The sequence below is a fragment of the Numenius arquata genome, chromosome 5, assembly GCF_964106895.1.
Source record: "Numenius arquata chromosome 5, bNumArq3.hap1.1, whole genome shotgun sequence".
NCBI classification, from domain to species: domain Eukaryota; kingdom Metazoa; phylum Chordata; class Aves; order Charadriiformes; family Scolopacidae; genus Numenius; species Numenius arquata.
Window position 1 is genome coordinate 14805804 of NC_133580.1, and position 12089 is coordinate 14817892.

Consider the following 12089-nt stretch of genomic DNA (forward strand, 5'->3'; position numbering starts at 1 on the left):
AGGAGAACATTTAAACCATACAACAACATAGGCCTCAGCTGGACAGTACGCTTCGGCCACCTACACTTTAGGCTCTTTGCATGGTCAAAGAGAATTTACTAGTTTTAAGCATAATGGGAAAAAACACACAACACGCTAACAATGGCATTGAGACTAACACAAGCCACAAAACAGTGGCTTAAACGAATCCACCCATGGTAATGCTCTCAGGTACAGGCACTCTTCATTATGCACCACTGGCTGATATTGATGCATAGTTTTTTGGATATATTAACAGGAATACAACAGAGTTCCCCACTTTTTATCAAAAGGATAACTGAAGACAGAAATTGCGATATCAGAGGGGTGAAAGAACAGCAAAACACGTCAGGAGCGTGCTCCAGCTATAGCTGATGTTTGTGGGAATCTACTATCGTTACTGAGAATCTATCAGGCTCTATGTGCACTTGACAACTAGCACTTATTTATAAATGCCATTACCAAACATCAGAGTAGAAGCTGTTTTGCTGGCAGCTGCAGAAGCCATATCCAAAATACTCTATCATTTAAGATATTAATTAGTTCTCCTGAAATTCCTCTAACTACACAGTATGTATGCTTACTTCTTTGTAATTATAAGCCTTTGTCATAATTTCACTCTTACTTTTTTTTTTTAAGAGTAAATCAAAGATTGTAACTGGTTTGTAACCTTGAACTGTGCAGAGATGATATGAATGTGAAACAATTTACACTAACCTTTCAGTCCAGCCAAGAGCACGTTCAAATTAAGCGTTCTTCCATTTCAAATATTTAACTGCTTACTCATGAGCAGACCATGCTACTTTTACGTAATTGCTTAACTGAACAAAACCTGTTTGGAAAAGAAAGATGAGAAGTATGCAAGAAATTCTAAAACAAGTATCATAAAGATGATCATTAAACCGCAAGTGAACTCTTTTGTATCCCTGCATATCCAAAAAAGTTTGAAAGACTGATATGCTGAAACATTCATAACAAGTGAACTTCCCCCCCCAATTAATGATTAAAATTGGCACACCAGGGTACACTGGCCAGCCTATCAGATATAACAAAGGTTTTTGTCCATATGTTTTCCTTGTGATAATAAAACTTTGTAATGTCCCAGTCACTAAAACCTTGCTTTTACCCCAGGAGTACCACTTGCACTAGAGGCTAGTAACAACATAAAACCAGCAGGGATAACTTCATAGATGTTTTTAAGTTCTTTGCTAAGAATCAGAATATCCATCTTGTTTGTGTACTTTTTGTCTTACCACCTTTGTGCTGCACACCGAGAAGAACCTAAGTACCTTCAGCTGCTTACAACTGCTTTTGTGCAAAATGCTTTTAAGGTGCTTATAATGTGGTGCTTCTAAGCAAGCTAAAAGAAAATACCAATATAAACACTGCTAAATGATTCATGAATGAAGCCATTAAAGACCAGCTGCTACCTTACAGGAAAGCTGAAGACCATTCAAGCTTGACATTTTAGCTGTGTTCCACGCCTTGCATTACCCTTATCCCCAACACAGTTTTTACTAGTATGTTTCAACCCACATTATACCTTGACCTTGGCTAAGGTGGCTTTATTTCCACTACTTTGTTGGTGGTGGTTTTTTGTTTTTTTTCTCTTAGAGTGAATTCAAATTCTTCTGGCAGTCATTTCTAAATTTACCCAGAAATTATACCAATAGACTGTAGATAAGAGGTTTACAGGCATTCTTGCTGGCAAAGGTCTTCAGTAATGAAAAGAAGGATGAACCAGCTGCATAAGGGGCAGATTTTGTACTAAACAATAAACTTTCCAGGAAGCAGTTGTGTTCTTTGATAAGCTTTCAAGCATTTCAAACAGGCACCTCAAAACTAGGCACAAATGGCCCCTAAAGCTTCCAACATCTATCAAACACTCAAGAAATTTAGTATGGGGTATGTTCTGCATGATACAAATAGCACATCTATGTTTGCTATATTTATTAAGTCTCAAATCTACATATATTCATACCTATTTGGCCAGGTAACTTCCATCTTCCCCCACCACGACAAAAGAAAGTAGCTTACTTAATAGTACTTCCAATGCCACCAAGTACTTCACGGATATAAGCAAAAACCAGCCAGCACCCTCTGCCTTTAAGATCTGAGTTACTACTGCCACTCTTGGCAGTTGGGACAGAATTCTCCTGAAAGCTTTTTTTCCTGTCTCAAAATGCCGAGTTCTGCCATCACTCGTGTCTTGTAACTGGCTACCAAATGTATCTGGAACAGGAAATTCAATGATGGCAAATCAGTCTGAACTACGTTTGATTTTTGGTCACTTGGATTCTCTAACTGTTCACAGTCTTACTGTTGGTCACTAATATACTTAAATATACTTATATATAAAATGTATATCATCCTACTATGACAGTACAATTGTGTCTACAACTTTTGAAAAACTTTTATGCTCATCATCTCTGAATGCATCAGTTCCCACTCTACTAGCAGTTAGCACTGGTTTTGAGTCAGAAAACCCCAAGATAATTCTGGCCCCGAAATTAATTTCTTCTCCATCACAGCATTTAGAAACAGCTGAAGTCCTAACACCAAGACAGAGAGGGCAAGTGAATATTGTCAGTAACTTGTCCAGAACTGAAGTTTCTTGGTCAGAATTCCCTTACCTGGGCACGCTGCAAGGCTTATTTCTTTTCCCAAGCTACCCCTACAGTTAGGCAAATAGAATTTTGCATTTATGTTCTGTAATATTTGTACATGCGGCAAGAGATTCAGATAGAAGCAGTGTTCTAGAAAAATCAAATAAATAAAAAATAAAATCCACATGCCAAGTTTGTTATAATAAAGTGTCAGTTTGTCTTACATGCCAAACAAACTTAATATTGGGTATATTCAGTGGAAACAACTGCCAAGGAAACAGTAACATAGTCGTTGTACAAATGGATAGACAATATAAGTAACAAAAATTATTGGACTGTATGATGTTGTTTTAAAGTGGTACCAATGTTATTTAGATCCTTAATTTTGACAGTTTATACACATACTTACTTTCTCCAGCTCAGTGCAGGACAATACCATTTGTGGTAACAACTAGAAATGCTCATTTCCCTGTAAGAGGCCATTTGTTAATCAGCATTTCTTTTGGGTCACAAGTGATCACATTAAGTTTATGGGTAAAGTGCAGAATCTTACCCATTCCTTTTCTTTATTTTTTTCACATAAACTTATCAGTTACTGCCACCATGCAAACACAGACCTTCCAAATTAACACTAATGCATTTAACACTGGCACAATACATTAGTCAGCTTTTCATAATAGTAATGAACAAGTTAAACGAATTAAGTTGAATGAACTAAATGCCCAATTACAAAATTAATAATTTGTCCTTCACAACAGGGTCTAAAGGTGTGAAGAGAAGAAAACTTACACTGACACTTTATGTACAACTTGGTCATTGGCAACGGTCCCCTAAACCATTTTTTAAATGAACCCAGCAAAACTATACAGAATGTGAAATAATATTTGCAACAGATCTCTTAAAGGACAGTGTAAAGAAATTCATTATGGTGTACCTGATGTTTAAATTAACTTAACAGATACGGCCTGTAAAACAACACAGTATGAACCTGTGGATTTTTTTTTTTTTTCTTTTAAAAAAGGACTTTTACAGAATTCAAGTAGTGTAGCAGGAAACCATAGATGCCTTTTGATCACAGGTCAGGCAAAATAGAGCCACTTATTGGATTTTCCCCTTGCTTCTGTTTGCTAAGGTGTCCCAGTGGATCTATAAGTCTGTTGATGTTAGCTTTTTCATGCTCCGTCGCTGAGCTAAACTTGAGGCTGCAACAGGCTCTAACACCGGCTGAAATGTCTTGTGATTCAGTGCAGAATATGTAGCAGCCATGGCTCCCTAGGGAACAATGAAACATGTAAAAGGCTGTAAAGGTCATTTTTATCAGAAAATAAGGCAACTGAATATTAAATTCTTAATTAACTATAAAAAAACCCAGGACTTATGGCCAGTCATGCACTTTCTCTAAAGTTTGTTTTGAAAACAACATTTATTGCCGAATCCTCCAGGTTTCTAAGCATGGGCATCTGACATGTCTTTTTCTTTCACATACCTTAGGTGTAGAAATAACCTTTCAACGTGGGTCAGAATTAGTATCTTACAAGCAACGTTAGCATCAGTTTATCAAATACAGCCACTTCAGTGATTATCCAGGTCCTGACTTATGAAGACAACACAATTAAGACTGGCTACCACAGGCCCTTGGTTTTTAATCCAACAAAACTAATGAAATCAACTTAGAAACTGTCTGCATACAGCTGCATACAATGTTTATGTGTCAAGTCAGAAACACAGATACAGAACAAACATAGAAAATACTGATGGAAAAAGCGTGGTGTAGTTTATTAATTTATGTTAGGAAGCACAATATGAGCCAGTCGTAGAAACAAATCCCAAAACATTTCCTGAACAGGAGTGCTAGGAGACCTGTAGAAAGCTGTCTCAGATAACTGTCTTATCAGGCTTCTATATGGCCAAAGCTACCTTAATCTTTGAAAACAAAACATCCAGAAAAATTAATTTACCAATAATTTGTCTGCTTATATAACTTAAATATGTATGTTTTGGGAAAAACAAAAGAAAGCCTATTTCTTTTCTAAAGAAAAAAAAATGAGATCTGCCTGTAGCTCTAAAAGAGACACAATTCACTGCACATCCACCAGCTCCAGCAACATTCCACCTTCAGGTTGCTTTACCTTTACTAGATGTGGTGCATCTTGCCTGTTTAGTTGATAATGCGGCAACTGGTCCCTACAGGCTATCCATGAATGTTTTAATACTTGCTCTGCTGTATACCGCTGATGTGGATCTACATGAAGCATGTGTGATAACAAGTCCTAGATAAAAAGGAAAACCACAAATATTATTCAGTTAAAATAATCTTATACAGACTTTAAAGCATTAATTACGGCAGCAATGAAAAAAGTACCCTTGTGGGTACTTTTGTGGCAGGAATTAACACAATGCAAACACACACACAAAAAGATCAGCAGATAAATTGGATCTTTCTGTGCCTTGACACCACAGAAGTCTGAAAACAATGTGTTGTACTATTTAATCGGTTTAACAGAGCAAGCCTTTATTGTAAAGAAACTTGCTGCTGTTTGTGTGTTTCATATTTCAGTTTATTATTTATATAATCTTTAAAAGACTAGAAATTCTATTAAAATTTAGCAGATAGATTTTATGGAAGAAAGCTATTATTTGCAAATGTCTCTCCTCTTTCATACTACACATCTGGGGTCTGCTGACCACATCTTACAATTGAATTCATATACAGTGATATACTATCAAAGAATTTTTCCTTCAAGGAGCTATATAAAATAAAGTCAACAGAAACGGGCACTTGGTTTTGCCTGTTTAGAAGCATTACCAATAAGCTACCAATTACAACGTTGGTCAAAGAGAAGAGCTGGGTGGGAAGGGCACAGAACAGAGACAGGAATAGCTTGAAAGAAAACAAAGTATGAACAAGCTGACAGAACATTCCCTTTGTTTTAGGTACAAAATGTTAAGCATTCTTAAAAATATAGAAGTGAATTACTTGTGCTAAGACAGCATCAGCCAACAAGTATTCTGAATCACTCCTACTGAAATGAACAAATAGTGCAGTTCCAAAGGATCAGGAAAAGATTTAATATTAATGCCAAGCTTATAAAAGGTAACAGCGGTGACTAAGATACCTACAGACCAGACCAACACCGAACCCAGAAAACACATACAGTGATCAGTGAGAGATGCACTCTTTAAATAAAAGGACAGCTGATCAAGACTTTTTCCAAGATACCCAGATATATTTGGTGGTGCAAGTACTAGTTTAATTGCTGAAAGTACTAACAAAGACAAAAGACCCGATGACTTCAGCACTGAACAACATTTAAGAAATTGCACTACAAAAAGAACCCAACCTATGAACACAAGACTAGTTAGCTACTGGCATTAACAGACAATTCTAAAAAGTCATCCCTCCACTTAAGGAATCCCAAGAACACCTAATTTTGGTCCAATAAAAACAAGGAATACAAAACCCACTAATGATTAGAAAAGCCTATACTAGGACCTCCTTTATTTAAAATCTTTTATCAGTGAGCTGAGGGAAGGAAGAGTGCACTCTTGCCAAGTCTGCAGTGGGGCACCAAGCTGGAGGCGTGGAGAAAGAGCTACCGAGCTCAAGGGCAGGACAGCTGTCCAAAGGGACCTATGCAGAATGGAGTAACGGGCTAACCAGAGCCATACAAAATTCAGCAAGGACAAATGCAGAGTCTTGCACTTGGAAAGGAAGAACTTGTCACCAAGGTACAGGGTGGGGACTGACTGGGGACCAGCTTCGCTGAGGACTGGGAGGTTTTGGCAGACAGCAAACTGAACCTGAACTACCAGTGTGACCTGGCATCCAAGATGACTGACATTCCTTTAGTCATCAGGGTCAAAGGAATAGAGACAGAGGACAAAAGTAAAACAAGAGATGTTCTCGCTTGAAATTAGGAGAAGCTTTTTCCTCATTACAGCAGTCAGGCAGTAGAAAAGGCTGCCCAGGCAAGCTGTTCAGTCTCGACTCTTGGAGGTTTCTAAAGTCCAACTGACTAAAGCCCTGAGGATACCTGGTCAGACCTCATAGCTGACCCTGCTTTGAGCAGGAGGTGGGACTAAGTGACCTTCAATGCAATAAAGTTTGTAGGTAATAACAGCAAACTACTGTGTTAGACAAGCCTGTTTTTAAAAGTTCAGTAAATATTCATTTGAATTCCACAAAAATATAGTAACAAAACCAAAACACATTTACACCTTTGCTGCATCTGAAACAGTGTCCCAGTTGCCTCCACTTAAAGAGAATTTTCCACTGCCTATCCGTACCAGGATCTCCTCTGGAGTATCATTAGGACCGTTGGCAAATGGCGTATAGCTGTTGAAAGAAAAAACAAAAACACCAAAACCATGCCTCATTATAGATAAGAAGCTGCAAGGAATTGGTAAAATCTCATAAATCTTTCTAAGCAGATATCCCACTGCTGACAGAAATATACTATATACTATTACATACTTCTTACATTAGCATTTAATCTTCAAAGCTCTATTATTTTCTTTTCCGCGTAGTTGTGGTTAATCAAGTAAAATAAACAGGAAATGCAGACTAAAAAGACGTCTTAAGTTAATATCTTAATAATGCATTCTAATTAGTGCAGACTTTCAAGTTAAATAGAAGTGATTCATAAATACAAATTATGCTAGATTACCAAAGCATGTAAAGTAATCCAAACCTGGAATACTACTCTAACAGAATGACACAATAAAGCTAGAGTGTTTAGGGTATGTGCCTTTAATTAGACTATCATTTTGGGAAAAGCTACAAGAAAGTTGTGGGGTTTTTTGGTGGGTTTTTTTTTTTGTTGTTGTTTTTTTGTGTGTGGTTTTTTTTTGTTTTTTTTTTGTTTTTTTTTTTTACACAATAAACCATGAGATCATTGGTTTTGGAGGCTTATAACAGTTTACAGGGTTTCCTGTAAATTTGGCATACTTTCTACAAATCCTATTGCGGTGAACTCAAAAGAACTAAAATGGCAAATCTGAAAAATTGATCTGAATCACTTAAATCTTTTAACAATATCAAGAGTATTACAATGTTCTGGCATCTCCTATGGTCATTGGCTGGTACCAAGTTAGTTTTAACTCCAAAACTCAAATCTTACTCAGATTAAGTAGTTACATCATAATACCCCTTAGATTTCAAATTAGCTTGCAAATAATAATAATTAAGCTCCATGCACCCTATCTTAGTACTTTGAAAGCTCTGCACAGAAGAAATCAACCAGCATCATCAAGAGAGGTTTAGGAACCTAGTTAGTTCTAATCTTCCGGTTCATGAACTTAAGAGGAACAAAAGGGAAAGACAGGAATTCATGCTGGACCATTCCTCCCCCATACTTTTGACCTGCCATACCTTTTGTTCAGACAACGTTTCTCAAGTGTGCAGGCAGTAAACTGCCCAATATCTGCACACTTGCAATTAAATCATACAGCAACCTGCGTTTTGATGACAGAACTATAGTAGTGGTGGTGATTTACATGTAGAAGTATAAATTTATCAAGAGGAACAGTTTCCAACAGATAGTATTTACCTATAAGACAAAAAAAATCTGATACTTTTCTGTTAGAGCAGAATTCAGAAAACCTTTTATCACTCAGCCACTAGGCGCTTCATAGTGCTATAGTGCTTTATGACAGTTTAGAGGTTTAGAAAACTTAAGCGGTTACAAAGCCAGTGTGTTGCACTAAAGGGCCAGGAGTCAAGCCTGTGGCAGGAGATACGAGGCGGATTACAGGGGTACTAGGGTGGGAGGACAAGAGGCAGAAGGAGAAAGAAAACCACCACGTATTTTCACAGACTAAATTCTCTCCTGGAAACTGAGGAGAGTCTTCAGCATTCCCCAGTCATGCACTGTAGAAGAGAGAAGTCTTGACCCTACCTGTAAGATACGCCTAGTTTATGTATGCATTTACTTATCGCTTCCTGTTCTACTTTAGTGTCTTCGTCATTCTGTATTCAAATCAATGAGGTAATATCTTAGAACTTTTAAACGAAAACATGGATTCAGGCAGCATGCTGGAATTTTAGGTAAACAAAAAAGCGAAGAAATATTTCTCACCCTGCCAACATTGTGTAAAGAAGAACACCCAAGCTCCATATGTCACAAGCAGCATCATATCCCTGTCTCATGAGAACCTATAAAACAAAGAGTGAAAGACTTTTCATATATTAAAAAAGAACCACAACCAATACCACTACATCGCTTACAGAAGGGTAAGTCAATCCCAGGTTGATTGATATTTCAGAGGGTTGATTATTTATTTTTCAATATACAGATTACAGTAACTATCAACAATATTTCTTATTCCCAAAAGACCATGTCTTAAGATTCTCAAAAGGCTTACATCTTATTTTTGAGGGTGGATTCTGCTATTTTTAAACTGGGTTTATTATAAACATATGCAGCAGTGCTTATAAAGTATGTATCATCACATTTAAGGAAAACTAGCAGAATTTCTTTTTTTTTTTTTTTAAAGCACTGCTAAAAAGTTTAAGTACTTGATAGATTAAAAACAGCACAGAAAAAACACATGGCAGCTTAAGATACCTCTGGTGCTACAAAGTTTGCAGTGTAGCACGGAGTTAGGAGTAGCCCGTTTTCTCCTCGAAGTTGCTTTGCAAATCCAAAATCACAAATTCTGATAGAATCAGCATTATTTGAGTCATCCGTATATAAAATATTACTAGGCTTAAGGTCTCGATGCACTACCTTTAAACAAAGAAATTTTAAAATCTATCATTTAGAAGTTGCATGTACATTTGTTTGCATATAACTAGCAATTTATAAAAACTATTCTCTGTGTTAATACACTTAATTCTACACAATAATATAACTTTCAAGTAATAAAAAAATCTAGTTCACATAATGTCATATGAGGCAGTAGGCTTTTTTAATGCAACTGCAACTAACGTAACCATTTGCCAACAAGCATAAGAGAACAAATATCTGCTGTTTCATAAACTGTAAAAGTAGAGTCAAAAGTGCTTGTCAGAATAACAGGATGAGCTGTTTATATTAATCACCTTTGTCATAAAATACTCAGAAATCTTCTGCCGTAAAAATAAGCCAACAAAAGCACATAGCAAAAGGCATTTGTTAATTCTCAGAAATGTGAAAGCAGCTATGTCATAGAAGAAATCACTCACTCCCTGGCAGTGCAGGTAGTCCACAGTCTTGGCTATAGTGTATAACACAGCACTAGCCTCTCGTTCCGAGAAGAACTTCTGTCTGAGAATTCGATCAAGCAGCTCTCCTCCTTTCATCAGTTCAGTGACAAGGTATATGAATCTACCATCATCATACACCTGACGAGAAGTTTAACAAGTGCATACGTATATAAACAAACACATAGATATTAAAAAAGATAATCTATAATTATACATCCTGATGTGAAAATTACAGACTAGATTGTTCTCCTATTGACACATGGACATAAAGCACGAATACCAGGGACCGAAAAGTTTAATTCTGCAATTCAGAAGCCATAAAGCATGAAATATAAGAAAGCTTGTGTGTCATTCTGTGAGATGTTGAGGTAATCAATTCTTAATTCATGACTCTGAATTAAATTTTTCGGTCTAGACACTTCCATTGTAAGAGGAGAGCAGCTCTACCACTCCCTATTGCTCTTCCCCTACACGGACAATTTTTAGCTGCTGGCACTTTGCACAGAATAACATGTAACTGCTTTTTCAGATTCATATTAACAACACATTAGCTGTTCCTTTGAAATAAGAGGAAATACGAAATTTCTAATCTTTACATCATTTCTCACTTCAAGTTCACTAAACAGCATTTAGAAAAAAATTAATATCAGGACAATGTCATATTTTGAAATACTCAACACTTTAATATATGTACTGCTCCCCAATCTATTTTATTATGTAAAAGAAATTTAATAAATTCCAATAAACTCCCTACATCTATATTTATTTATCGACTACTGTGTAATAAGAGGTAGCAGAGAAAAAGAGGTACATACATCCTTTAAAGTAATAATATTTGGATGTTGTCCATAACGCATGAGAATCTCAATTTCTTCTGAGGGATCCCTCTTACTTTTATCAATTATCTGCAAAATATAGCAACAGGAAAAACAACTTGTCTAAACAAGGTCTATTTTATAAAGAATTTTTTGTTATTATATTCTCACTTCAACAACAGAATAGAAAAAAATTTCTAGACTTCATTACTTCTTGCTAATCATGACTAATTCATTTTCCAGCTTCACATCCCACTGTTTACTCATTTCTTGCTCTATCCTTGCTACCTGTTAAAACTGTATCATTAATGCAGTCTATTCTGCTCCAATGGACAAGGAAATGCAATGGACTGTCTGAAGCATCGCTACTTCCCTGTAGCCCAGTTCCACCCTTGTTGCTCTTATTTTACTTCAGGTGTGCTCATCATCATACAATATTTTCAAGCTTCAAGACGGTAACTGCAAAGCCAGTTCTTCAAGGTCATAACTTTACCCACAAAACGAAGAGCTATAGAAGCCAATACACAATTTAAACAAATGAAGAAAATACTGCTTTTCATTTCTCACAGCATGTAAACAGCTACAGTAACTAGAAAATCCATGCATTTAAATTTGCAAATCTACTACACATTAATTTCAGAACTGTCACAGTACCTTTACAGCAAACTCCATATTTGTAGCTATGTGTATACATCGCTTGCAAACAGAGTAGGAACCAACACCAATATCTTCCTTAAGTTCATATACATCAGTAAACTGCGCGCTGTTTCCATGAAGTTGCTTTAAAAAACAAACACATACAAGCTTTCACCTAAAGCAACAAGATGCTCTTTGCCATAATACTGCTTCCAACAGGAAAAGTTTCTTCTGCTTACCCATGCTTTCTCTTTTGCATTCTGCCTCCAGAAAAACAGCAACTTGCTTTTTAAAATTTAAAAATATCCCATGGAAGCATTTTAATAATGCTTTAATATTTTTATAGTAGTCTCCCCAGCCACAAAAGAACAGACTGTAAACACTAAATATCGGTCAATCTTTGGCACGTCAAAAAAGTTTCCCAAAAAATAAAACGTTACCTGTACTATTGGCAGTATATTGGTGAGTGGTGATATTTTATGATCTTCTACAGTAGTAGTTGCAACAAAACTAAATCCTTTGAAAAGCTGATGTGCATTTGCACTAGGCGGGACTCCTGGAGAATCTAGTGGCATACACATTTGATTAGCAAGGCTGGTTTTTAACATTCAGGACATATGTGGGAAGAAACACTTTGAGGGAAGGGAAGCAAGCAAAGGCAATTCTAGATGTTGAATAAGACTTCTTAGACAGTTACCTGTCTTATTTCAGTAAGAGACACAAAGCAAGTATTCCTGGGTTTTACCTAAAACTGCAAAACACCACAGGAACTACAGTATGCATGTTTTTAGGAAGTTTATTGAAGGACAACACTACTTATGAGAAATA

General features: G+C 36.4%; 1 protein-coding gene across 2 annotated transcripts in view; it reads right to left on the bottom strand.

Moving 5' to 3' along the window:
* Positions 1-1630: 1630 nt before the first annotated feature.
* Positions 1631-12089, bottom strand: part of RPS6KA6 (ribosomal protein S6 kinase A6) — a 40074-nt gene continuing 29615 nt past the window's right edge. For both annotated transcript variants that reach the window (XM_074148287.1, XM_074148288.1), the window contains 9 exons: positions 11702-11826; positions 11280-11405; positions 10626-10715; positions 9790-9948; positions 9191-9352; positions 8702-8778; positions 6843-6960; positions 4754-4894; positions 1631-3896 (listed from right to left, as the gene is read on the bottom strand). In XM_074148287.1, the coding sequence (XP_074004388.1) occupies positions 3771-3896; positions 4754-4894; positions 6843-6960; positions 8702-8778; positions 9191-9352; positions 9790-9948; positions 10626-10715; positions 11280-11405; positions 11702-11826 (1124 nt within the window). In that variant the 3' untranslated portion in view covers positions 1631-3770. The remainder of the gene's footprint in view (positions 3897-4753; positions 4895-6842; positions 6961-8701; positions 8779-9190; positions 9353-9789; positions 9949-10625; positions 10716-11279; positions 11406-11701; positions 11827-12089) is intronic.